This window comes from Macaca nemestrina, chromosome 2, assembly GCF_043159975.1.
Source record: "Macaca nemestrina isolate mMacNem1 chromosome 2, mMacNem.hap1, whole genome shotgun sequence".
Taxonomy (NCBI): domain Eukaryota; kingdom Metazoa; phylum Chordata; class Mammalia; order Primates; family Cercopithecidae; genus Macaca; species Macaca nemestrina.
In genome coordinates, this window is record NC_092126.1 from 159,492,591 (window position 1) to 159,518,964 (window position 26,374).

A 26,374-nucleotide genomic window follows, 5' to 3' on the forward strand; every position below is an offset into this window, starting at 1 on the left:
ATAAGGTGCTTTCTGAGCCATGTTATTTCAATACAATGTCCTTCCATACCTTAAGTTGGAAAAATAAAGCTTTTATCTCTTGAGATAGTCTTCTTGGGGTGCCTCCACCACCTTGGCATGTGATAGTCAAATCCAGAACACTCAGACGTTGGGCCATCTTGTCCTCATACAAGGAAACAGGTTCTTCTCCTTATTGCAAACTGTGTTACAAAAGGTGACAGAAGCCTCCTCCCCATGCTGGGTGTTGGGGTTCTTCACTTTGTGGTCTATGGGCAACGTGACTTGTCTTCAGCAGGAGAAAGACAGAGTGGGCTCATCAAAGAGTTGTTTCATCTCTGCAAGGAACAAGTCCTGAGCACAGGTTCTCAATTCCTTTCCAGTTAATGGGGCTACAGCTTTTTAATCATTATTATGAAAATGAAAGGTGTGATCTGCCTGTCAGATCAACACAGGAGGCAAGGTATAACCACCACTTAGGGGACACTTTCCCTGAGGGGCTCTGTCCTCTCAACAAGCTCTTGAGACCTTGACTCTCCAAATCCAAAAGTCAAGGGAGGGAGGCCAGGCAAACAACCAGCTGAGAGCCAAGGTACTCAGCAAAATAATTCAGGTCAAATGAAAATCAAATGCTCAATCAAAAAGCTACTACAAAATATAAACAGTATTGCCTCAGCTGAGAAAACATTATACATACCAGGGAAGCACAACCAAATACTACCAGTTATTGAATGCTTCTTCTTCTTCTTCTTCTTCTTCTTATTATTATTATTATTTTGAGACAGAGTCTCGCTCTGTTGCCCAGGCTGGGGTGCAGTAGCATGATCTTGGCTTATTGCAACCTCCGCCTCCCGGATTCAAGCAATTCTCCTGCCTCAGCCTCTCGAGTAGCTGGGATTACAGGCACATATCACCACGCCCGGCTAATTTTTTGTATATTTAGTAGAGACGGGGTTTCACAATGTTGGCCAGGCTGGTCTCGAACTCCTGACCTCAAGTGATCCGCCTGCCTTGGCCTCCCAAAGTGCTGGAATTACAGGTGTGAGCCACTGAGCCTGGCCTGAATACTTATTTTGTACCAGATATACATGATGGTGGGAACTTTTCTTTAGGGTCTTTTTCTCATCTCTATTATGTATGGAAAAGTTAAAAAAAATAATTTTGGTATATATATATTTTTATATATATAATTTATATATAATACAAATGATCAGGGAGAAAAGGGTTATTAAAACTATACAGAGGAGACTCTTCCTCCCCACTGAAGTTAATAATCAGAATATCAGATGTCAAAATACCTGATGGAGCTAGGGAATTTATGTTCAACCTCCTACTTTTATCAATTCACTCTTTTTATTGAGGTGCAAAGGTTGTTGTTTGTAGTTTATTTCTTCCCTACTATAAATAATGCTAGGGATTTATTGGTATTTTTAACTTTAATAGATTTGGTGTTTTAAATTTCCTTTTTCTTATAGATGGATTCTAGTCATGTTGCCAAGGCTGAACTCTAACTCCTGCACTCAAGCAATCCTCTCTCCTAGCCTCCCAAACTACTGGGATTACAGGTATTTGGTATTTTTAATTTTAATTTAAAAAATTATTTTAATATATCTTTAATATATTTAGCTGGGTTGTACTCCATCAGAGCCGAAATTACTCAAATGTCCTCACCTCTTTTGACTTCAGCAAAAAAATATATTTTTTTTAGTGAAGCACAATTTACACATAGTAGAATAAACAGGTTTTAATGAAATGACCAAAACTGCTTTTCTCAGGAAAAGAATGAAAAACACTTTATTTAAAGTTTTTAGAAGCCAAGTTCATGCAACAAACTCATTTTACAGTTAGGAAATAAAAAAAGGAACCGAGCCATTGCTTGTATCTACCTAATGTGTGATATATCAGTCAAGCAACATGTTCAAAGAAAGAGGAAGAATGAGACTAGAACCCCGGCATCTTGATTTCCTCTCTACATGGCCCCTCTGCTTATTGCTCCCTTTTTCTTGTGCCCTGCAGCTTATATTAACGTAAATTTTTATTTTCTCAATCTCAAAGCCATGAATAATAGTAATTGGAGATTTTCCAATACAGTTTTCAGAGACCTTGTGAGTAACATTGAGTATCAGTAAGAAAATAAAGAGATTGTGTCAAAGCAATGGAAAAAGCTCAGCCTCATCTCCTTTCTCCAGCTTAATAACACCGTATGTATTACTTACATCTTTGCCAGTACAAAACTCACTTTGGGTCCTAAAGCTGTTAAATCATTAGTTTATGATTAATTAGTTTCACATTACCATGTAAACCTGCTGATCCCACCTCGAAACATATGGACACTGGGATAGTAACATCTGGAATAAGAACTGCCCATGCTTGAAACTATACTACAATAGCTATGAGATATGATGAGCTCTAAAGGAAACTTCCACCTTCTGCCTCCCATGAACCACAGGGTGCCCTCTGGGGGGCCAAATGGGGCAGCTGATTGATGACTATCTGATCAGGTCTGGCCAAACAGGAGGTCAAACCATGTGGAGGCCATCTGTCACTGCCGGATGGAGAGAGAAAAGGAACAGGAATAGCGCCGGTGCTCAGCAAAGATAACACTGGCTCATGAGCCCTGTCCCTCTGGCCTGGCTTGCCGTAGCAATGTTTCCTCCAGCAATTGCTTTACAAACCATTAAGCAGTCATGAAAACAAGCGCCTGGCCATATGTCCAAAGTCCACCGGAAACCCAGGAACAGCTTTCAGAAAAAAGACAGGCCGGGCGTGGTGGCTCATGCCTGTAATCCCAGCACTTTGAGAGGCTAAGGCGGGCAGATCACGAGGTCAGGAGATAGAGACCATCCTGGCTATCACAGTGAAACTCCATCTCTACTAAAAATACAAAAAAAAAAAAAAAAAAAAAAGTTAACCGGACGTGGAGGCGGGTACCTGTAGTTCCAGCTACTCGGGAGGCTGAGGCAGGAGAATGGCGTGAACCTGGGAGGCGGAGCTTGCAGTGAGCCGCACGCCACTGCGCTCCAGCCTGGGAGACAGAGCTAGACTCAGTCTCAAAAAAAAAAAAAAAAAAGAAAAAAAGAAAAGAAAAGAAAAAAGAGAAGCTCCTCTCTCGCTCAGCTCTGAATAAACCTCCTTGGGCAGGGTAAGTGTTTTTGTATGAGACATCGTTGCAAAATTGAAATGGTAGGGAAGGATGGGTACAGCTGGAATCAGATTCAGGGGACACCCAGTGAGGCAAGTGATTAGGAAAAATGGAGCTTTTCTGGGTTAGGATGTAGTAACTTTAGGCTACCTTTAAGGTTGAAATTAGAGCCTCTAGGACTTCCGGGAAATGTATTTATCAGCATTTTATCCCCAATCGCCGCCCCGACCCCCTCCACCGTTTTTTAAATAGGGTCTGGCTACTCAGAGCTTGATCAGAGGCACCAGCTGCACCTAGCAGCTGGTTAGAAATGCAGTATTTCAGGCCCTTCCCCAACTTTCTGAATCAGAATCTGCATTTTAACAAGATTGTCCCAGGTGATAGGTATGCACATCAATGTTTGAGAATCTCTGTAGTTAGGAATTCTGAGGAGCTTTCCCGAACAATAACTATTTCTTCTAGCATGCCTAATCTTAACAATAGTTGAACATTTGCAAATATAACATCATGCCAAATGTTGTGCCTAAAATGCACACCTTTTACCATTTCACCCTTACGCCATCCCTGATAAAGGCACTATCATTATCCCCTGTTTACAGATGAGGTGGTAAGGCTCTGAGAAATTTGAATAACCTGCCTAGGATCACAGTACTAAGAAGGAAGTACACAGAGCTACAGTTAGCACCTACTGCCCCAGCTGTTTTACTTTGCTGTAAATGCAACAGCTGGGCACTTCCCTCTCCCTTGAGGGAAGACAATGAGAAATTTCTACTGAAGATCTAAAACTCATAGCCCAGAGAAAAAGGGCCTCTGGAGAGAGAACTCAATACGCATGTTTTCATCTCTGAAGCTTTCCCATCGGGCCCTTGATGTGCTCTTGGATTTTCCAGAATAGCCTAGCTCCGGAATGAGCAGGAGCCTGGTAGGTGGAATTCTCTTGCCCCCTCCTGCCTTGGAGCAATAATCTCTACCTGTAAATCTGAAGCCGCTGCCCTGAGGAACAGGTCGTTGTCTCCACAGAACCGCGAGAAAGTTCAGGATTCAGGCAACTCTTTGCTTTCATCAGTATCTTGCCTTATAGCCGGAATCTTAAATATGTCATCCTATATGTTTATTCATCCATTCATTAATTCAACAATACAAGACATTGTGCAAGCCAGGTACAAGACAGACAAAATTCCTATGCTCTCAGAGCTTACCTTTTAGTAGAAGAGTCAGACAATAAATTAATAAATATTTACTATATGTTTATTTCAGTGTTACATAAAATATGCCTTTTCCCAGGCATATTTTATGATGGGGCTGGAGAGTGTTACATAAGATAGAGAAGCCGGGACAGCGTGACCCCTGAGCTCAGCCCTGAATGAAGTAAGAGGGTGAGCCATGTGGCTATCTGCAGGAAGAGGAGCAGCAGGGTCTAAGGCCATGAGGCAGGAATGTCTTTGGTGGGTCAAGAAACAGCAAGAATCCCAGAATGACCGGGACAAATTAATAAGTTGTAGAGGCTGAGATGTGAAAGGTAAGTGGGGTTCAGTCTATTGGAGCCCAGTAAGCCATGGTAAGGGACTTCAGCTTTCATCATGAGACGGACATGAAGACATGAAGGTATTTTAAGCAGAGGAGTGGCACGATGTAACGGACCTCACATTTAGGCAGGATCACTCCAGCCAAGGGTTGAGAATGGACTGCTGGGGAGCAAAGGTGAAGGCAGAGAGACCAGGTAAGAGCTACTGCAGCAGTCCAGGCAGGAGCTGATGTCAGCTTGGATCAGGGTGGTAGCCATGGAGGCAGCAATAAGAGGCCAGACTCTGAATATATTTTGAGAGTAGAGCTGAAAGGGCTGCGGAAGACAGTCCTTTATTTCCGGGCCTCTGGTTGCATAAGGAACTATGACTTCTGCTTTTTGTACTGCTCCCTTCCCATCTGCCCATCTGGTCCTGATCTCTCACACCTCTTCAGTTTCCTGACTTGCAAACATCTCACCTGTAATGTCTGCAATCAGTCTCTGTCCTTCATCTGGTACTCCTAGCTGGCTACCATGCTGTCCCCAAATGGCACTGTCACTGCTTATTATCGACACTTCACATTTGTGTTCTGCTTTACAGTTCAAGACTTCTCATGTACATATCTCATCTGACATACTAGGTTTCACAGACCATTTCATGCCTTTCACTCAACTCCAGAAGACCGCAAAGAAAGGCATAAATCAGCTTTGGCTGAATTTCAGACAAATTAACTGCTTAGCAACTGCAGACCTGACGGAGAACAAGTAGTGGCCGTAGATGAGTATGTGTAAGTGGGTGGGCCAACTGAGCTACAGGGCTCATGGGGCAAACACCAAGAGGACACAGCAAATAGCCTGGGTTAAGGAACATGCTGACAAAGGACCTCAGAAAGCAGTGGACGGAAGCCAGAAAAGAATGTCCCAGGATTGTGGGTAGAGAACCAGGAGTGAGGGAGAAAAGGAGGGAAATCTGGGCTCTGAAGGGGATAAGCAATAAAGAGAGATGGTTGAGCCAGGCAGTGCCAACCATGAATCAGAAATCTGAGTCATCAGCCAAGCCCTGCTGGTCAGCTCAGAGGAGCCTTGCAGAAGGGACCCAGGCCATGTGTGCACTAGAGCAATACTGAGAAGGCTGCCTAAGACAAGGAGCTTCCCTGTGCTTCCTGTTCGAATAGGAACCAATCCCCAAACATGGCTGAATAGAGATGGGGGGTAAAAGCAAATGGGACATCTGGAAAGGTTGGGGTGGAGAACAAGGAGTAGGGAGTAAAACACAGGCACTCTTTCTCCCTGAAGACTCTTGACGTCGGAGAAATGTCCTCATCTTCTCCTGTAGTTTAGATACTTGACGCTGCAAACCTCATGTTGATATTTGATCTCCAGCGTTGGAGGTAGGGCCTAGTGGGACTTGTTTGGGTCAGGGGACAGATCCCTTATGAATGGCTCCTCCTCAACGTAATGAGTGTGTTCTCACTCTATTAGTTCCCACAAAAGCTGGTTGTTAAAAGACCCTGGGCTGGGCGTGGTGGCTCACATCTGTAATTCCAACACCTTGGGAGGCCAAGGTGGATCACTTGAGTCCAGGAGTTTGAGACCAACCTGGGCAACATAGTGAGACCCTGTATCTACAAAAAATTAAAAAATTAGCCAGCATGGTGGCACACATCTGTAGTCCCAGCTACTTGAGAGGCTGAAGCAGGAGGATTGCTTGAACCCTGGAGGTTAAGGCTGCAGTGAGCCACGATCCTGCCACTGCCTGCCAGCCTGGGAGACAGAGATAGACCCTGTCTTCTCTCATGCCATGTGACCTCTACATGCCAGTGCGTTTCATCTTCCAGTATGAGTGGAAGAAATCTAAAGCCCTCACCAGAGGCAGATGCTGGCACCATGCTTCTTGTGTGACCTGCAGAACTGTGAGCCAGATAAATCTCTTTTCTTTATAAATTACCCAGACTCAGGTATTCTCTTATAGCAACACAAATGAACTGACACCCTCTAAGTCCACAGGCTAATTATTTGGTAACTTTAGAGTCTGACCTCAGGGCTAATGTCAATTGGCTTATTTTCTTCACCCTGGACCGGTAGTGATTTTCACCTTGGTTCTCAGCCTGGTACAGATTTCCTGAGTCACCACAGTACGGTTAAATCAGAATCTAGAGTGGAACCTATACGTGGTATTTTTGGCATTTTTAAAAAGCTTCCCAGGTGACTCTAGTGGGCAGTCAGAGTGCTGGACTGCTGCCTTAGAGACATGCACTAGCTTCACCAGAGATGAGTTCAAAGCACACTGCTCTCTCCTTTGGGTCCAGTTTAATGCTGACAGTCGTGCCAAGGGCAAGGGTCATAAATGAATCCTGAGCAGATCAGAAAATAAATTGTAATGCTCCTACTGAGTCAGAAGAAAAGGGAAATTCCACCCACCAGGCTGTCTGTGGAGATACACACACTGTATCCTGTTCAACTTGATCGGTAAGAACAGGTCTGGCTGGGTATACATGCAGTACTTTGTAATCGCAGGTTCCCTAAAGGCCTGCCTTAGGAACCCCAGTGTTAACAGCAACCACTGGATCATGTTTATTTTTGTCAGGGGGTGGGGGTTTGCTTTTTAGTGGCTTTGCTTCTGTCTTTAGGATGAGAATCCCAGAAACAAAGATGTTTGGGATCAGTGGAACCTGAAAGATCACGCAGTCTGGTAGTTCCTGGATGTTAGTGTGTATCACCTGGGGACACTGTAAGCATGTCCATCTCTGAAGAAAATCAGTGCTCTCATTCACCTTCTAGGTGGTGGTTGTTCAGCTTCTGCTGGAGCCGTGCCTTATTGGGCTCCCCCAAAACTAAAGGCCCTACCTTCCTAGTTCTGCATCCCTGATGCTCAAATAATGTTCAGGGTTGGTGACAGACACTGTGACATGCTTAACATCATCATTCACTCAACAAGTATTTATTTAGGCACCTACTAACTGCCAGGCATTCTTATAGTTCCTGCAGATACAGCTGTGAATAAAACAGATAAAGCTCTGCCTCTAGGAGTTTATATTCTAGTGGGCAAAATTCTGTTTGCGTTAGGTACATGAATTTGGGAATGACTAACAAGCTCCTTGAAGACAGTTTTGTGTCTCATGAATCTTGTTGTTCTCAGTGTTTAGTAAACGACACAGACAGCAAAAGTTTGTTGAATGGACAAATGAGTGAATACCGAGTGGTACACACAGATCCTCCTGCTTCAGCTTCCCTAACACCACCAGGGTTGGTGTCCACACTCTGTCATGGGCATTCCCTAATGTTTAGGAGGGTTATATCTTCAAGCAAGTAAAGACCACTTACAAAACACTCACTCTTCAGTTGTCTTATCTTCTTTTTTTTCAATATACCATACAATTTGTCCATTTAAAGTGTATAATTCAGGCCAGGCGCGGTGGCTCCTGCCTGTAATCCCAGCACTTTGGGAGACCAAAGGAGGTGGATCATCTGAGGTCAGGAGTTCAGACCAACCTGGCCAACACGGCGAAAGCCCGTCTCTACTAAAAATACAAAAATTAGCCGGGCGTGGTGGTGTGTGCCTGTAATCCCAGCTACTCAGGAGGCTGAGGCAGGAGAATTGCTTGAACCCAGGAGGCAGAGGTTGCAGTGAACTGAGATCGCCCCACTGCACTCCAGCCTGCGCAACAAGAGTGAAATTCTGTCTCAATGAAATGAAATGAAATAAAATAAAATAAAAAGTGTATAATTCAATGGTTTTTAGTATATTATTTAGTATACAGATATGTACAACCAACACCACAATCAATTTTAGAGCACTTTCATTGTCTCAAAAATAAACTCTGTACCTATTAGATATAACTCTCTTATACCCCTTCCATTCTAACTCTAAGCAAAAACCAATCTACTTTCTATCTCTAAAGATTTGCCTATTATGGACTTTTCAAATAAATGAAACCAAATAATACGTGGTATTTGGTTCCCAGCTTCTTTCACCTAGCAAAATGTTTTCAAGGTACATCCATGTTGTAACACATATTAGCACATCATTCCTTTTTATGGCCAAATAAATATAATTCCATTACATGAAGATACTACGTTTTGTCTATCCATTCATCAGTTTATAGAAACTTGGGTAGTTTCCACTTATTGGTTATTATAAATAATGTTGCTGCAAACATTTGTGTACAATGTATGGACATTTTATGTAGACATGTTTTCATATCTCTTGAGTATATACGTAAGAATTGAATTACTAGGTCATATGGCAAGTCTATGCTTAACTATTTGAGGAACTGTCAGACTGTATTCCAAAGTAGTTATACCATTTTACACTCCTCCAGCCATGTATGAGCATTCTGACTTCTCCATATCCTTTTTTTTTTTTTTTTTTTTTGGTGAGACGGAGTCTTGCTCTGTTGCAAGAGCCTTCCGCTGGAGCCGTGCCTTATTGGGCTCCCTCAAAACTAAAGGCCCTACCTTCCTAGTTCTGCATCCCTGATGCTCAAATAGTGTTCAGGGTGACATGCTTAACATCATCATTCACTCAACAAGTATTTATTTAGGCACCTACTAACTGCCAGGCATTCTTATAGTTCCTGCAGATACAGCTGTGAATAAAACAGATAAAGCTCTGCCTCTAGGAATTTATATTCTAGTGGGCAAAATTCTGTTTGCGTTAGGTACATGAATTTGGGAATGACTAAATTTCAAGCTCCTTGAAGACAGTTTTGTGTCTCATGAATCTTGTTGTTCTCAGTGTTTAGTAAATGACACAGACAGCAAAAGTTTGTTGAATGGACAAATGAGTGAATACCGAGTGGTACACACATTCCTGGAGTGCAGAGTGGTGCAATCTCGGCTCACTGCAACCTCTGCCTCCTGAGTTCAAGTGATTCTCCTGCTTCACCCTCCCCAGTAGCTGGGACTACAGGCGTATGCCACCATACCCAGTTAGTTTTTTGTGTATTTTTAGTAGAGACCAGGTTTCACCATGTTGGCCAGGCTGGTCTCGAACTTCTGAACTCTGGGGATCCACCCGACTCAGCCTCCCAAAGTGCTAGGACTGCAGGCGTGAGTTACCACACCTGGCCAGAGTTTTGATTATAACCATTCTAGTGCATTCTAGTGGGTAAGAAGTAGTATCTCATTGTGGTTTTGATTTATATTTCCCTGATAACTAATTATATCAAGCATATTTTCATGTGCTTATTGACCATTTGTATATATTATTGAAGAAATATCTATTTAAATCCTTTGAACATTTTTAATTGAGTTGTCTTTTTATTATTGTGTTGTAAGAGTTCTATATAGATTGCAGATATAACTCCCTTATCGGATAAGTGATTTGCAAATATTTTCTCCCATTTTGTGGTTTGTCTTTTCATTTCTTCACTGTTATTTTTGATGCACAAATTTTTTATTTTGATGATGTCCAACTTATCCATTTTTAATTTAGTGTAAGGTAAGGGTCCAACATCATTCTTTTGCTTATGACTATCCAGTTGTCCCAGCACCATTTGTTGAAAAGACAATTCTTTCCCCATGAAATGACATTGGCACTCTTGTCCAAGACATGTTGACCACAGACACATGGGTTTATTTATGAACTCATAATTCTATTCCAATGATCTATATGTCTATCCTTATGCCAGTATCACATTCTCTTAATTACTTTTGCTTTGTGTTAGGTTTTGAAATTGCATAGTATAAGTCTTCCAACTTTGTTCTCTTTCAACATTGTTTTGGCTATTCTGCATCTCCTAAAATTCCACATGAATTTGAGAATCAGTTTATCAATTTCTACAAAGAATCCAGTTGGGATTCTGATAGAGATATACTGGATTTATAGATCAAGGATTTGAGGAGTATTGCCATCCTAACAATATTAAGTCTTCTAATCAATGAACATGAGCTTTTTTTTTCATTTATTTGTATCTTCAATTTCTTTCAACAATGCTTTATAGTTTTCAGAGTATAAGTTTTACGCTTTTTTTATTAAATTTATTCCCAAGCATTTTATTCTTTTTTATGCTATTATAAATGGAATTGTTTTCTTATTTCCATGTTCAAATGGCTCATTTTAAATGCATGGAAATACAATTAATTTTTGTTTATTCATTTTGTATCCCGTAACCTTGTTGAACTAATTTACTAGCTCTAATAGTTTTTTACTGAATGTTTTGGGATTTTTCATATACATGGTTGTGTCATCTGAAAATATAGTTTTACTTCTTTCCAATCTGGATGACTTCTTTTTCCTGAATAATTGCCCTGAATAGACCCTCCAATATTGAATGGAAGTGGCAAGAGTGTCCTTGTCTTGTTCTTGATCTTAAGTGGGGAAGTATCATGTATACTATTAAGTATAACATTAGCTGTGAATTTTTGTAGATGCCCTTTATCAGGTTGAGGAAGTTATCTTCTATTCCTAGTTTGTTGAGTATTTTTATTATGAAAAAGTGTTGGATTTTGTCAAATGCTTTTTCTGGGTCTATTGAGATGACCACACGATTTTTGGTTTTTTTTTCCTACTGAAGTTAAACCAAACTCACAGTTCTGGGATGACCCCCACTTGGTCATGGTGTATAATTCTTTCTGTATGTTCCTGGATTTTGTTTCTTTTTGTTTGTTTCAGAGATGGGGTCTGCTCTGTCCCCAGGCTGGAATGCAATGACACGATTATAACTCATTGCAGCCATAAAACTCCTGGAGTCAAACAACTCTTTTGCCTCAGCCTCACAAGTAGCTGGGACTATATGTGAGCACCACCATGTCTGGCTAATTGGATTTGGTTTGATAGTATTTTGTTGGAAATTTTTGCATCCATATTTATAAGAGATATTGGTCTGTAGTCTTCTTATGTGACAGATTTATCTGGTTTTGGTATCAGGGTAATACTGGCCTCTTAAGCTGGGATGTGTTCCCTCATCTTTTTTTTTTTTTTTTTTTAACATAAGCTTACAAAAAATGAGTACTAATTCTTCTTTAAATGTTTGGTAGAATTCAGTGATGAAGCATCTGGGCCTGGGCTTTTCTTTGAGAATATCTCTTTGATTATTAATTCAATCTCTTCACTTGCTATAGGTCTATTCAGATTATCTATTTCTTCTTGAATCAGTATCAGTTGTTACTATCTTTCTATGAATCTGTCCATTTCATTTATTATCTAATTTATTGGCTTGCAATTACTTATAGCATCTCTTTATAATACTTTCTGTTTCTGTAAGGTAAGTAATAATATCCCCTCTTTCATTTCTGAGTCTAGTAATTTTTTTCATTGGTTGTTCTAGCTAAAGGTTTATAAATCTGGTTGACCTTTTCAATAAACCAGCTTTTGATTTCATTAAATTTCTCTATTGTTTTCCTATTCTCTAGTTAATTTCTACTCTAATCTTTATTATTTCCTTTCTTCTGCTTGCTTTAGGTTTCATTTGCTCTTCTTTTTCCAGTGTTTTAAAGCGGAAGTTTAGGTTACTGAGAACTTTTTTTAGCTTTTTAAATATAGGCATTACAACTATATGTTCCCTCTAAGCACAACTTTAGCTGTATCATGTAAGTTATGGTATGATGTACAAAAATTTCATTCATTTAAAATTATTTTCCAATTCTCCTTTTTATCTCTTCTTTAGCTATTGGATATTCAGGAAGATGTCATTTAATTTCCACATATTCATGTATTTCTGAAATTCTTTCTGTTACTGATTTATAATTTCATTCCATTGTGGTGGGGTAAATATCTGGCATTATTTCTATCCTTTTTTATTTCATGAGGTTTGTTTTTTGGCCTAGCATATGGTCTATTATGGACAATGTTTCATGCCCTGGAGAAGATTGTATAGTCTGCTATTGTTGGATGGAGTGTTCTATAGATGTCTGTTGGTTCAATTTGGCTTATAGTCTTCTGTTTCTTTGATTAGGTATTCTATTTCCTTCCGCTAATTTGTTCCATCCATTATTAAAAGGGGGTATTGAAGTTTCCAGTTAAAACACTTGAATTATATATTTCTTCCTTCATTTCTGTCAGTTTTTGCTTTGTGTATTTTGGTACTTTTTTGTTAGGTGTATATATGCTTATAGTTGTTATATCTTCCTGATAGAGTGACGTTCTTCTCCTTTAAAAAGTTGCTCTTTATCTTTAGTAACTTTTTGTTGTTCTTTTAAGATGCACTTAAGAGTCTGTTATTAATATAGTCACTTGACTATTCTTGTGATTGCTGTTTGCATAATACATCTTTTTCTATCATTTTACTTTCCATCTATTTATATCTTTGAATCCAAAATGTGCCTCCTGTATACAGCAGTTAGATTGGGTCTTAAATGCTTTTTGACAGTGCTACTAACTGGATCTTGGTTTTTAAATCCAGTCTGACGATTTCTACCTTTGATTGGATTATTGAATCCTTTCACATTTAATGTCATTATTAATAGAGTTTATGTCGGCCATTTGACTTTTTTTCTATACGTTATATGTCTTTTTTTATAGTTCTGTTACTCCAGTACTGCTTTTTGTGCATAAGTGAATATTTTGTAGTGTAGCATCTTAATATCTTTACTGATTGATTTTTTTTCACTATACTTTGGGAGTTATTTTCCTAGCAATTGTTCTAGGGCTTACCATATATACCTGAACTTATCAGAATCAGCTTCTGCTGTATGTTAACTTAATTCCAGTGAGACATAAAAATGTTACTCGTACAGAGCTTTATCCCCTTTCCTCACATTTTGTCATATTTTATACATATTACATTTATAAATGTTACAAACCAAACATTAGATTGTTGTAAGTATCGCTTTCTGTAATTTTATGTCTTTTATAGAAGCTGAGACAGAAAAGGAGGATTACTATATGTTTATAGCTTTTTTCATATTAGTCTTATTTATCACTTCTGAATCGCCGCCGTATTCGTTCCTGTGGATTGAAGTTATCATCTGGAGTAATTTCCTTAGCCTAATACAAATTTGCTCCTACCAACCTCCTTTGTGCTATCACTGGAAAACATATTACATTTTTATGTTATAGGCCCAACAATACATTATGTACACACTATTTTATGATTGCTTTTGAAATCAATTAAGAGAAAAAAGGAGAAGAAATGTGTGCTTATGCTGTCTTTTATAGCCACATAATTACCTCTATCAGTGCTCTTTGTCTTTTAGTGTAGATTCAGATTACCATCAAGGGTCACTTGCTTTTAGCTTGAAGAACTTCCTTTATTATTTCTTATAAGGTGCATCTGCTAGAAACAAATTTTCCCAGTTTTTGTTTATCTCAGAATAGTTTTATTTCACCTTGATTTTTGAATGATAGTTTTGTTGGATATAGTATTTTTCGTTAACAGTTGTTTCCTTTGAGCACTTTTTAATATGTTGTCCTACTTCCTTTGGACTTCCATTGTTTCTGATGAGAAATCAGCTTTTAATCTTATTGAGGTTCCTTTGTAACAGAGAAGTCATTTTTCTCTTGCTATTTTCAAGGTTTTCCTTGTCTTTGGCTTTCAGTATTTTGCCATAATGTGTCTGCTTGTGGATCTTGTTGAATTTACCCTACTTGGAGTTTCTTGAGCATCCTGGTCATAAATATTTTAAAATAAATTTCGAAAGATTTCAGCCACTATCTCATCTAATAATTTTTTCTGTTTCTTCCTGTTTCTCCTCTCCTTATGGTACTGCCATTATGCATAGCAGTTGGTGCACTTAATGGTGTCTCATGTTTTTCTGAAGCCCTGTACATTTGTCCTCATTCTTTTTTCTCTCTGTTCTTCATATTGCATAATTTCTATTAGTTTATCTTCAAGATTGTTAATTCTATTTTTTTCTTGCCAGTTCAAATCTACATTGAGCCTCTCTAAAACATTTTTGTCTCAGTTATTGTATTTTTCAGCTCCATATTTCCTCTTTTTTAAAAAAAGCCTCTCAGCCTGAGCAACATGGCAAAATCCCGTATCTACAAGAAATAGAAAAATTCGCTAGGCCTGGTGGCATGCACCTGTAGTCTTAGCTACTCAGGTGGCTGAGGTAGGAGGACTGCTTGAGCCTGGGAGATTGAGGCAGCAGTCAGCCATGATTGTCCCACTGCACTTCAGCCTGGGTAATAGAGCAAGACCCTATTTCAAAATAAATAATAATACTAATGATAATGTCTTTATCTTTACTGATATTCTGTGTTTGATGGGGACATTGTAATTATGCTTTCATTTAAATCTTCAACCATGGTTTGTTTTTTGAACATATCTATAATAGCAACTTTAAAGTCTTTGTAAAATTTGACATCTGGTTGCTCTCACAGGTGATTTCTGTTGACTGTTTTTTATTTTTTTCTAGTGCATATTTTGAATCCTTTTTTTTTTTCCTGGTCATACTTTCCTGTTTCTTTGCATGTGTCATAATCTTTTTTGTTGAAAATTAGACATTTTAGGCCATATAGGAGCAACTCTGGGTACTAGTCTCCCACTTCTTTTGGAGCTTGTTGTTGTTATTTGCTTATTTGTTTAGTGACTGACTGGATTATTGTAGTGAAGTCTATTCCCACTCCTCCACACTTCTACAGTAAGTAGCCTCCAATGTTGCTCCCGGGGGCAGTACAGCATTGGATAGGCTCACAGGCACCCTGCAATGACAGTGGCTTTGGCAGTGCTCTGATTTTCTTTCCCTGATCAAACCCAGCTGGTACCAGATCTTGTACCAGATCTCATTTTTCCCTGGTGCTGTCAATGGAATTTAATTCTATTAATTGCAAGCTGATTGCTCTCTTGTTTTCAACAACGTACTGGGGCATAAGTGATTCCACAGACATGAGCAATTAAATTTGGGTCTCTTTGAAGAGACAGTTCCTGAAGTCAATGCTTGAAATTTTTTCTGGCCCCAGATCTCTTTCCCTGATTCTCTCTGGCAAACTAACCTGCCTGAAATGCGGCCTATGTCACCAATGAATCTACCAATCGTCTCCTAATTTCCTTTCACCATAACCTCCCTAAGAGCATTTTTGGAAGTGGCTTGAACTTTTCCATCCTCTGTTGCACATGAAGTCAGTTCCTTTGGGGAAAGATTTGGAGTTCTCTTTCTACAGTTTGTTTCTACCCCAAGCAAAATCTCTGAGCTGCAGCTCTGGAGCTGGGGTTAGGGACAATGCCGGGCTTTCCTGAAGCCCAGCCCACTTTAGGAGCTGAATGCTCAGTAGAATGAGATGAATAGCCTCAGGTCTCCTTGGCTTACCTCTCCCAATATGGAAATTCTGCCTAAGGGTGGGGCCCTGGCAAACATTGCACAGCCACTGTTCTAAGAACGAGGGCTGGGTAGAAGGGAGTCTCCACCTCTGGGCCACATTCACCCAGAACTTGGCGTCAGCAACAGGTAGTTTGGGGCAGGATAAGAAATGTCCCACCTGGGAAGATACTCCTTCAACTGGAAACTAGGGTGGAGGGGAAAGGAACCCTGTGTTCTTGGTGGAAGCTTTGTGGAGTAGTTTCAAACTTACTGAGTTAGGAGGGGAAAGAAGAGAGTGGGTCTCAGTTCAAATACCACAGGCTCACTGTTCTTACTGAATTTTAGTGTATGCTCTTGAATAAATGTTTTTCAGTTGCTGTATGCATTTTGGACCATTTCCAGAGACTTTAAATGCTTGTTTTAAAATTTTTCACTGGTTTCAATGGAACTAGTTTCAATGGATAACAGGTTTGCAGAGTTCTTCACACTGTCATGGTGGAAGTGAATTGTCTTTCGGAACTTGTAATGTTTTCTTTTAGAAAGTGACTATTTAATACATATAGATCTTCATAGAAAAACAGTTTTCTGATTTAACGTGCATATAAATCACTTGGGGAACTTCTTTACAATCCTGGGATCCTACTCCAAGAGATTATGATTTTCCAGAACTAGGGTGATAGTCAAAAAGAAATCTGCATGTTTAGCAAGCTCCCTATGTGATTCTTTGAGAAAAAAATATACTAAAAAGACTAATGCTTACTACATAAGATTGAACTCTTCTTCTTCATTTTTTTTAAAACAAGTTCTATGTCTACTAAGGGGTTTTGCAGTTATGGTAGCATCAAACACTGGCTACTTAAACATTACAATTGTGTGTGTGTGTGTGTTGTGTTTACATCAAATCTAGAAATTCTGTCATTCTAAAAAGTGCTGCCTGTCTGGAGATGGGAAGTGCCACAGAATCACGGTTTAGGGCTGCCAAGAATCGAAGATGACAGAGGGCCCAAGGGCAAGGTTTCTCAGATTAGGGTTGGGAGATTAGAGTTGGGAGACCACCTGCCTGCCTCAGACTCTTGATTTTTCTCGTACCAGATCTGATTTTTCCTTGGTGTTGTCATTTGTAACCTTCCCTCAAAACAAAGAGAGAACACTGTAGTTTTTTTCTGCAACTGGTCTGATTTGCACACCATCAAGTGGCAATATGTGCCTTTGGCAAGCGAATTAATGGGATTAAAACAGCTATCAAGCATGCTGCAGCAGAAAGATTCCCCCGCCCAGCCGCACATTGTTATCACTACGGTGAATCCTCAGAGTCATAATAGAAAATGAATATCATTTCATATTTTAAAACTCTAGACAGAAGCCATTAGCAATTTATTTTTCCCAAAGAACCAGCTAATTAAAATTGTAAATAAGATTGTGCTATGTTTGCATGTACTCCTGCGAGTCTCATGAAGAACCAGAGCATAGATAGCTAGATGACTGTTCTGTGCATATTACCACCCAACTTCCCTTCCATCTGCCCATACTCCCATCAGAGTAGAGGGCCACACTCAGGGGAAAGAAAATTTATGCAAAAGGCTTCCACAGCAGAAGGCAGAATTTAAAAAGAGGGAGACCCCAGAGAGCTCAGGAAAGCTGGGTGTCTGAGGCACTGTAAGAAGCAACAGAATATTTTCCTACTGGGTTTAGTAGGTGAGTTGTTGTTATTATTATCATTATTAATTGAAGATCAAAAGAACTGGATTTCCGAGTGGGAAATTCAAAAACACATGTTATGACAAAAAATCTAAAGATCAACCAATTTTAACTTTTTTTCATTTTATTTATATACTATATTTAGTAGGGTATCACTCCCACACTCTTGGTATGTTAACAATTGATGGCCTCTCCTGGTACCAATTCATAGATAAAATTTAGAAGATTTCTGATTTTTCTTCTGTGATTTAATAATATGCAATTATTTCTTTGTATTACAGATTGAACTGCAGAGCCCCAAAATTTATATGTTGAAGCTCTAACACCCAAGTACGATAAAAAGTGATCGCATGTAGAGACAGGGTGTTTAAAGAGGTAATTAAGTTAAAATGAGGCCATTAGGATGGAATCTAATCCAATCTGAGTGGGATCTTTATATAAAAAGAGGAGGTTAAGACATACAGAGAGATACGAGGGGTGTGTGCTCACAGAGAAAAGGCCACCTGGCCGCACAGTGAGAAGGTAGCCATCTGCAAGCCAAGAAGAGAGGCCTCAAGAGAAACTAAACCTGCCATCACCTTGATCTTGAACTTTTAGATTCCAGAACTGTGAGTAAACAGATTTCTGTGGCTCAAACCACCCAGTCCATGACATTGTTATGGCAGCCCTAGCAAATTAATACTCTCAGTAATGGTCACCTTTGCTGGAATTGGGTCTTCAACCAATGTATAAAAACTTGACATGTGAAAATAAAACTGAACAGGTAAGTTATTAGTTGATCATTTTCAGTCACAAAATGATATACCTAGGACTTCGTTAAATTATAAGTTCTTTGGTACATTATAGAGTTACTTCAATTCACAGGCCATTAATTTCTACCAACGAATGAACAATCATCATTAAGTCAATGCAGATTATTGATTGAAAAATGTACCTGACCTGACCACCCCCCATCTAAATTGGGCCCTTTTCTTAAACTCTGTCATAACATCCCTTCCTTTTCCAACATAAGACTTATTAGTTTGTAATTATATATTTATTTGTGAGATTATATACTTAACATCTATCTCCCCGCTGGACTCTCCATGAGACATAATCATCTCTGTCTTGTTCACCACTATATGCTCAGTATCCAATACAATGTCTGATCTTTAATTTTTTGTTAAATGAGTGAATAAACAAGTGATAAGGTTCTTAGAACCTTAAGTTGGGGAGGTTGATTGACAGGTTTTAGGATTCCCCTGTATCTCCAGAAACTGTCTTTAAAAATGTGTTCATATACATTTCTCTGAAGAGAGGATTCACAACCTTCATTTGATTTCAAAGGGATCTGTGCACTACCCGAAACATAAGGAACCGCTGGCCTATTTCCGTGTGGTAAAACAAGATTCAATACCAGAAGATTTACCTGCAGCCTAAAACAAAGTATGCTATATTTACATTTACATGTAATACATATACCCACATGTGTGGGTATATGTATATGTGTGTGTATAATTTCCAAGAACAGAAATGCTGCAGTGAATTTACGGAACAATCCACATTCCCACTTCCCCTGAGTAACTGATCATTCCTGTAGTCACTGAGCTCGAGCAGTAGCCACTTGCATACATTTGTTTCTTGGCAGCAACATCCATCACCCAGGCCAGAGAAAAGGAATCTGTAATTCCCTCCTTTCACCTGCTTGGGATGCTGACATCCCTCTTTGCAGGAAGCTTCTTTTAATAACAAACGTTAAACCTCCCATTTAACGAAGGCACCAGGCCATGTTTATCAAGCAAAGGCGTGCAGGCAATTTGATCCAAAAACCCTGGGATTTCCCTTCCCTCACCCTGAAGCCAGAGAGGAGATCCAGACTAATCAGGCCAAGGAGGCCTCTGAGTGCTGCCTGCATTCACGGTGAGGGAGGCTACTAGATGGGCTGGGACACACTAATTGGCTATTGTATACTAAATCTCTTCTCTCTCCCAGTTCCAGAAGATACTTCCCTTCAGTAAATTTCCTTTCTTTTTTTTTTTTTTTTTTTTTTTTGAGACGGAGTCTCACGCTGTTGCCCAGGCTGGAGTGCAGTGGCGCGATCTCGGCTCACTGCAAGCTCCGCCTCCTGGGTTCACGCCATTCTCCTGCCTCAGCCTCCTGAGTAGCTAGGACTACAGGCGCCCGCCACCGCGCCCGGCTAATTTTTTGTATTTTTAGTAGAGACGGGGTTTCACTGTGGTCTCGATCTCCTGACCTTGTGATCCGCCCGCCTCGGCCTCCCAAAGTGCTGGGATTACAGGCTTGAGCCACCGCGCCCGGCCAATTTCCTTTCTTAAAATGGAGACTTCAACAGTAAATCTGTCCGAAGAAAGGTTTTTGATGTGCTGTTAACTCTCAGTTATCCATACTAGCAGAGAAGAGCAGTTGTACAGATAATTCAAAACCAAAGGCTCTTTTGATTTAACTTTGAAGTTCACTGTTTCTAGGGGTTTGGTGGTGGATTTACCTCCCTAATTATGGTTGTCTTTGTTTCTTATTAAAATGAGTTTGTCTGCCTTAGGGCCAGGCAGTTGGGTGATGTGAAAATTCTGGCACAGAATTTGTAAAACTCACCAGGGAAAATCCACAAGGCACACAAATAATCAGACTTGATTAGATTTGAGTTCACGTTCTTAATCACCTGTTATCAATTGCTTTGCTACTCTACATTAAAGGGAGACAGAAATGAGATATATTTTCAGGAGACCAGTGGGAAGAGAATGAGTCTTTATATTTAGATGAAGACACAAGACTGTGTTGTGGCCAAGACTGATAACACAATCAGTGTTGATGATTTTCCTGCCTGGTCTCACAACCTTCATCTGCCTGGTCTCACAACCTTCATCAATACAGCCAGAGTGATCTTTCTATGCAAGTCTCATGATGTTCACCTCTACCTAACATCCTTCAGTGTGCTAGTCATTAGAGCTGTTCACAACCATTCTGCTCTCTCCTTCCCAGCATGTGATAGGACTGCACGATGTCCCCAGCCACTTCAAATTAGACGTGGTTCTGTGATTGGCATTGGCCAATGGAATGTAAGCAAATGTGTCACTTCTAGTTGGAAGGTTTCAGAGCCAGCGTGTGTCCAGCATTTGTCCTTGGGTACATGCTTCGTCTGGCAAGGCTGGCAGCATCTGAGCTGGCAGATCTGAGCTGGTGGCTATACCATCAGCCCAGGTCTCCCTGGGTGGCTATGAAGCAGAGCTCCTACAAGCTAGGGATGGGTGTGTGGTAGGAACAATAAACAAACCTCTGTTGTTTTCAACCACTGAGATTTTAAGGTTCTTAGTTAACTCAGCATATCCCTATCACTACATATATCAAGCTGCACCATGATTGTCTAAGTTTTCTTTCTCTAGTTAGACATTGAACAACTTGAAGCCAGAATTATTTAATTAAAAGTAATGGCAAAAGCGCAATTACTTTTGCATCAACCTAAAATATTTCTTCTCCAGTGTGTTAATTCCGGTGCACAGCATATTTAAAAGAGCCTGGTAGAAAATGAAATTCTCTTCCTTCTTGGCCTCTGTGATTCACCTTGTTTCTGTTTTTCTAACACTTGCTCCACTCCCAACATCATCAGCTACAATGATAAGCTGTCTTTGTTTCTCAGATATATGAGGAAGGGTGGAGCTAGTCTTCTGGACCAATAATTCAGGTAGGAAGAGCTGGTGGAGGAGATAGGCATTCTTAGGCTGCAGGAGTTTGAAATACAGTGGCTTCAAGGAGCAGACACAATTTTGAAATAAAGGGTAACCATGCAGGGAAACAAAAATATATCCCTAAGTGTTAGGTTTATGAAGAATAAGAGTGGTCGTATGGACTGAACTCCTCCATCCTTATCATTATCATAACACCAGCGTTTACTGATGACTTACTATGTGCCAGGCGCCGTTCTCATTGTTTTACAGTTAACACATTAAATCCTTGCAACAACCTTATATAGTAGCTATTATTATTTCCATTTTATATATAAGGAAACTGAAGCATAGAGAGGTACAGTAAGTTCTATCTGGCCACACAGTTAGCAAACATCCCTCTCTGAGTGTTCAGCATCTGCCTGAACACTGCCCATCATGGAGAGCTCACTATCCTCTACTGCATCCCACCCCACCTCCCACTCTGAGCCATGTCCTGCCTCCCCCTCAAACTGCCATCCCCTGAACATTTCTGCCTTCTAAACAAACATAAAGCAATTCTACTCTTTTCTCTTTAAGGCAGTCCTTTAAATATTCGAAGGCAGCAATCACATGTTCCTTAGGGTTTCTCTTCCCCAGTCTAAACAGCCCCAGGTCACTCAACCATTTCCAATGTGCCACAGCTTGAGGCCCCTCACCATCCCAGCTCAGTGACTCACATATGCTGGGGACAAAAAAAACGTTGGCTAAGTCAGTGAAGTGGAACTGGTGGAACTCGCCCTTCTAGACTTGAGCTGAGCCAATGCCTCCTACAACCCCCGGCACATTCTTTCACTGTGTAAAGCAGGATCTGGAGGCATAATCTGCTGCAGGAACAGCTGGCTGGCCACATGCCCTGCACTCATCCTCATTCCAACAAATGGAATACCAAAGGGTCCGCATGTTCACAGTTCTTCCTTGAGTGGAAAGTCTGTTTCTGTCCCTCCTCCCCCTTCTCCCCACTCTCCCACTCCCAGAGGCAGCCCTGAGAACAGCCCCTCAGCTCACCATAGAGTTCATGGCAAAGTGATTGTGCTGCGTCTGGAGGTCGAGGGCGTACTGGTAGCTGACTCCGATCTCCGTGTGGCTCTGTAGGAATAACTCCTTGTTGTGGCTTATCCAGTCGAACATCTAGAGGGGACAAGAAAGCACAGCGTAATCAGAATAGTCATGGGTCGAAAAGGGCAAAACTTTCCGAGCTAGTGGAAGGGGGAAAAGCTCTCTTGCTGCTCAGTTATTGTTCTGAGTCGGAGAGTCTTAATGGGGTGGGGCACAGCCTGGTTTCTCAGGAGGGCCCTCACTTTTAGCTTAAGAACCCACCAGCACTTTGGGAGGCCGAGGTGGGCGGATCACAAGGTCAGGAGACTGAGACCATGGTGAAACCCCGTCTCTACTAAAAATACAAAAAATTAGCCGGGCACGGTGGCGGGTGCCTGTAGTCTCAGCTACTCGGGAGGCTGAGGCAGGAGAATGGCGTGAACCCGGGAGGTGGAGCTTGCAGTGAGCCGAGATTGCGCCACTGCACTCCAGCCTGGGCGACAGAGCGAGACTCCGTCTCAAAAAAAATAAAAAAAGAACCCACCAGCAGCCGCTGTGTTGCATTACAGAGCCTAAGGGAAAAAGAGAAAATGAGTGAGATGATTGGGAGATGGGAGAGGAAGCTGTTTACCATTCCCAGCATGCTTGCTTTAGGGACAGGTGCTGAGGAGACAAGCTGGGAGGCTTAATGCATCTCCTGCTGCACTAGTAGAAGACAGAAATCTTTGAAGAAAGCAACAGGGACATCCTTACTCGCCCCTGCCCCTCTTATACACTGCCCAGCCACACACAATGTTGAATTGATTCTGAACTGAATCAACTTTTCTCATAACTCTGCAGCCTCACGATTCCAGGGTTTCTGCTATAACCAACTGGGAAGCAGAAAATGAGGGTTTTAAGGGTGGTATAAGTACTGCCTGGTGCTAGCACAGTGGGCATTGAGCCATCTTCCTCCTCCTAACTCCATACCCTGGTTTTCACTTAGGTATCCAGCCGTCTTCCAGGCAGCCCACATACTTCAATGGGAGCTGACCAGAACCCCTGGCTCTTTGGGACACCAGACCTAAGCCAACCAGTGCATGACATTTCCCAACCAATGGGATTGTCTCAGATATAAGAATGTGATCCAATTTAATACAATAAAACACAAGGGAATTTTGCTAGAAACTTATAGGAAAACAGAATCCTAGTTATTTAGTTATAACTTCTCTTCCTCCAGTATTGTTGTATGTGGCTCTGACCTCAAATTGTTGCAGCCATTCTTCTGGCAGCCTAAGGGTGAAGCCAATGGGTAGAGAAAGGGTGGAGCCAAGACAACTGCAGGAAGCAGGCAGAGCCCTGGCTGAGCGTTGTCTGGTTTCCACTTTGTCTCTGGACTTCCTTGGACCTCAGCCAATAAATCCTCTTTATTATTAAAGCCAGTTGAAGTTGGACTTTCTGTAATTTTCTGTCCAGAGCAGAAAATTCTACTCTTTTCTCTTTAAGGCAGCCCTTTAAATATTTGAAGGTAGCCATCACATGTCCCTTACAGTTCTCTCTTCCCCAGAGGATTGCGGACTGGAAGGGAAGAGAAAATGGTTAGGAGGCTGCTACAGAAAACCTGATGAGGGTGAGGACCTGGAAACTCAACCATTTCCAATGTGCCATAGCCCGAGGCTCCTCATCATCTCAGCTCAGTGACTCACACATGCGGAAGACCAAAATACAATGGTTAAGTGAGCAAAAGCCAGGAAAGGTGTGAAAGAGTACATTTGGAGAAGAGAACTGCACTACTTAAGCCTCACACTGCATTTGGGATGGACTAAAGGCCGCAGCCCAGTTGCAGAGTGGAGCAGGAAGCAGCTGAGAACAGAAGCAGGCTAAGAAGTGGCCATAATTGTACCAGCTTTCCGGAGCCAGAACTGCAGCCTTATCCAATTATGTCCCTTTAACAGAAGAGTGAATTGACTATTTCAATTACATTCAACCAATATTTATGGGACACCTGCTATATGCCAGGGACCGCTGGAGGTGACATGAGGCAAAAATGACTAAAATATGGTTCTTGAGTATTAGTGGCTTACAGGCTAATGTGGAAAGTTGACATGGACTCAGATACAACTTTATTACAATCTGGCACACAATGTGATTAAAATTACAACTCAAAAAACATCTACTGATAAGATAGAGGTGAATACTGGCTGTTGAGGGAGCACAGAAGCGGACACCTCACCTATCCTTGAGGAGATGGGGAAGAGCAGAGAAGGCTTCTCAGAGGAGGTGACATCTGAGTCGAGCCTTGATTCAGGTAGGAATCAGCGAGGTGAAGGCCAGTGGGATGCATGCTCAGGCAAAGCAACAGAACTGGGGCAGCCTACTGTGTTGAGGACAATGAAGGGTCCTCAGCTGTGTTCTGGAGCCTGACATCAAGGAGGAGGTGTGGCTGGGGAGGTAGGTGGGACAGGCTGACCACAAAGAGCCTTGCACACAGGCTTCAGGGAACCTAGACCACACATTGTCGGCTGCCAGGTGTTGGTGGAAGGTTTTAAGCTGGGTTGTGAAGTGTGAAGTGAGCTTTGATGGCAGTGAGGGATGTGGACTGGAAGGGAAGAGAAAAATGGCTAGAAGGCTGCTCCAGAAATCCTGACGAGGGGGAGGACCTGGAATCCTGGATTAGGGGAGTGGCAGTAGAGTCTGAGAAACTGGCAGATTTGAAAGCTACTAGGAGGATTGGGGACTTGGTTGTTTAGAGAGGAGAAGGTGGGGAAGAGGTAGAGAGAACAGCCAGGCTTCTGGCATGGCACCCTGAGTCCTGGTAATAAAAAGTACCACCACAGATGCTGCCTCAACAGTAAGGTAGGAAGCTTGGGTGGGAAATAGTATGTTCTGTTCTAGATGTGCTGAGTTTGGGAGGCTTATGAGAGGGGAGGTATCCAGTAGGCAGTTATTTGTGTCTAAAGGTCAGGAGAGAGACATCAGGGCTGTAACAACCCACACTTAAGTATAAAATCATCACCTTCCAAAGGCAAACGTGCATGATTTGGAGATTATTCTCCCTTTTGAATTACACTTCCATCTACTTACACCGACAGTAAAGAAAGGACGAAAGGACCATTCTTTACTTCTGAGTGTCAGAGGATTTATTTCAGGCTGGGGCTCCTGTAGAGGTTGGGTCGATATTTGTGCTTTGTGCACTATACGGAGTCCTCCAGCCTCAGCTACCCTCACATCACAGGCATTTGTTCAAGGCTTTTATTTTTTCTTCTTTAATTATTATTAAGGACAAGAAGGAAAAGACAGACACCCCAGGAATTTAGAGGACTCTCATTCTGTAATTTTATCTTTAAAAGCCTGCCTCCCAGCCCTATTTTAAAATAATTTCTCATTTCTTTTCTTTATTGACAAAAGAATCAATAAAGTTAATGAAAGTCTGAAATGCCTGAAGTCCTTGGAACTTGTGATGAAAATGCTCACTCCATACACTTTCTTGGATGTCTCAGTGGCCGATAAGTGACCTTCCCTGTATTTTATGTTAAATGGTGATTTAGATATGCAAATAAGTAGATGACTTATGTGCTGGCACCAGAATGATTAGATTGCTTGGCACCAGATCCCTCGACCACAGAGTAGGGAAAGCTGAACACCAGCCAATTAGGGTGGAAAGCAATGCAAAAATGAGTTAAAGAAAGGTGAGAGTTGAGAGTGCTGAAGGAACTGTGCACCTTGCTGAATCAGCTTCTTACAGAATGAGGTCTGCGCCCATGTCATCCCAACTGATTTTGCCTCCTATATTTGGAGCATACCAGCTTGTCACTGGGGTCTGGGACATTCTGGAAAAGTTTAGCTGTCACTGGAGGTGGTGCTCCAAAGAGGCGACACACATCTCAGCAGAGAGAAAAAGACCTGCTCTGGGGATTAGATGGTCTCATGTGATGTCAGGAGCTAGGGTTTCCTAAGGGACAATCACAAGTCTTCTCTGGGCCTAAACTTGCTGCCTACTTGCATATAATCCTCACCTTTGCAAGGCTGGCTGTCTGCAAGGGTCACAGTCATCTCTGTTGCATTCAGTGGAACTGGTGGCAGAGGTAGAATGTGTGCATGCATGAATGCATGCATGTGCATGTATATATACAG

At 41.3% G+C, this 26,374-nt stretch overlaps 1 protein-coding gene across 26 annotated transcripts in view; it reads right to left on the bottom strand.

Annotated features, from left to right (window-relative positions):
* LOC105470260 (kalirin RhoGEF kinase) overlaps positions 1–26,374 on the bottom strand; it is a 700,354-nt gene that overhangs the window by 413,717 nt on the left and 260,263 nt on the right. For all 26 annotated transcript variants that reach the window (XM_071089172.1, XM_071089152.1, XM_071089145.1 and 23 more), the window contains exon 6: positions 22,232–22,354. In XM_071089172.1, the coding sequence (XP_070945273.1) occupies positions 22,232–22,354 (123 nt within the window). The remainder of the gene's footprint in view (positions 1–22,231; positions 22,355–26,374) is intronic.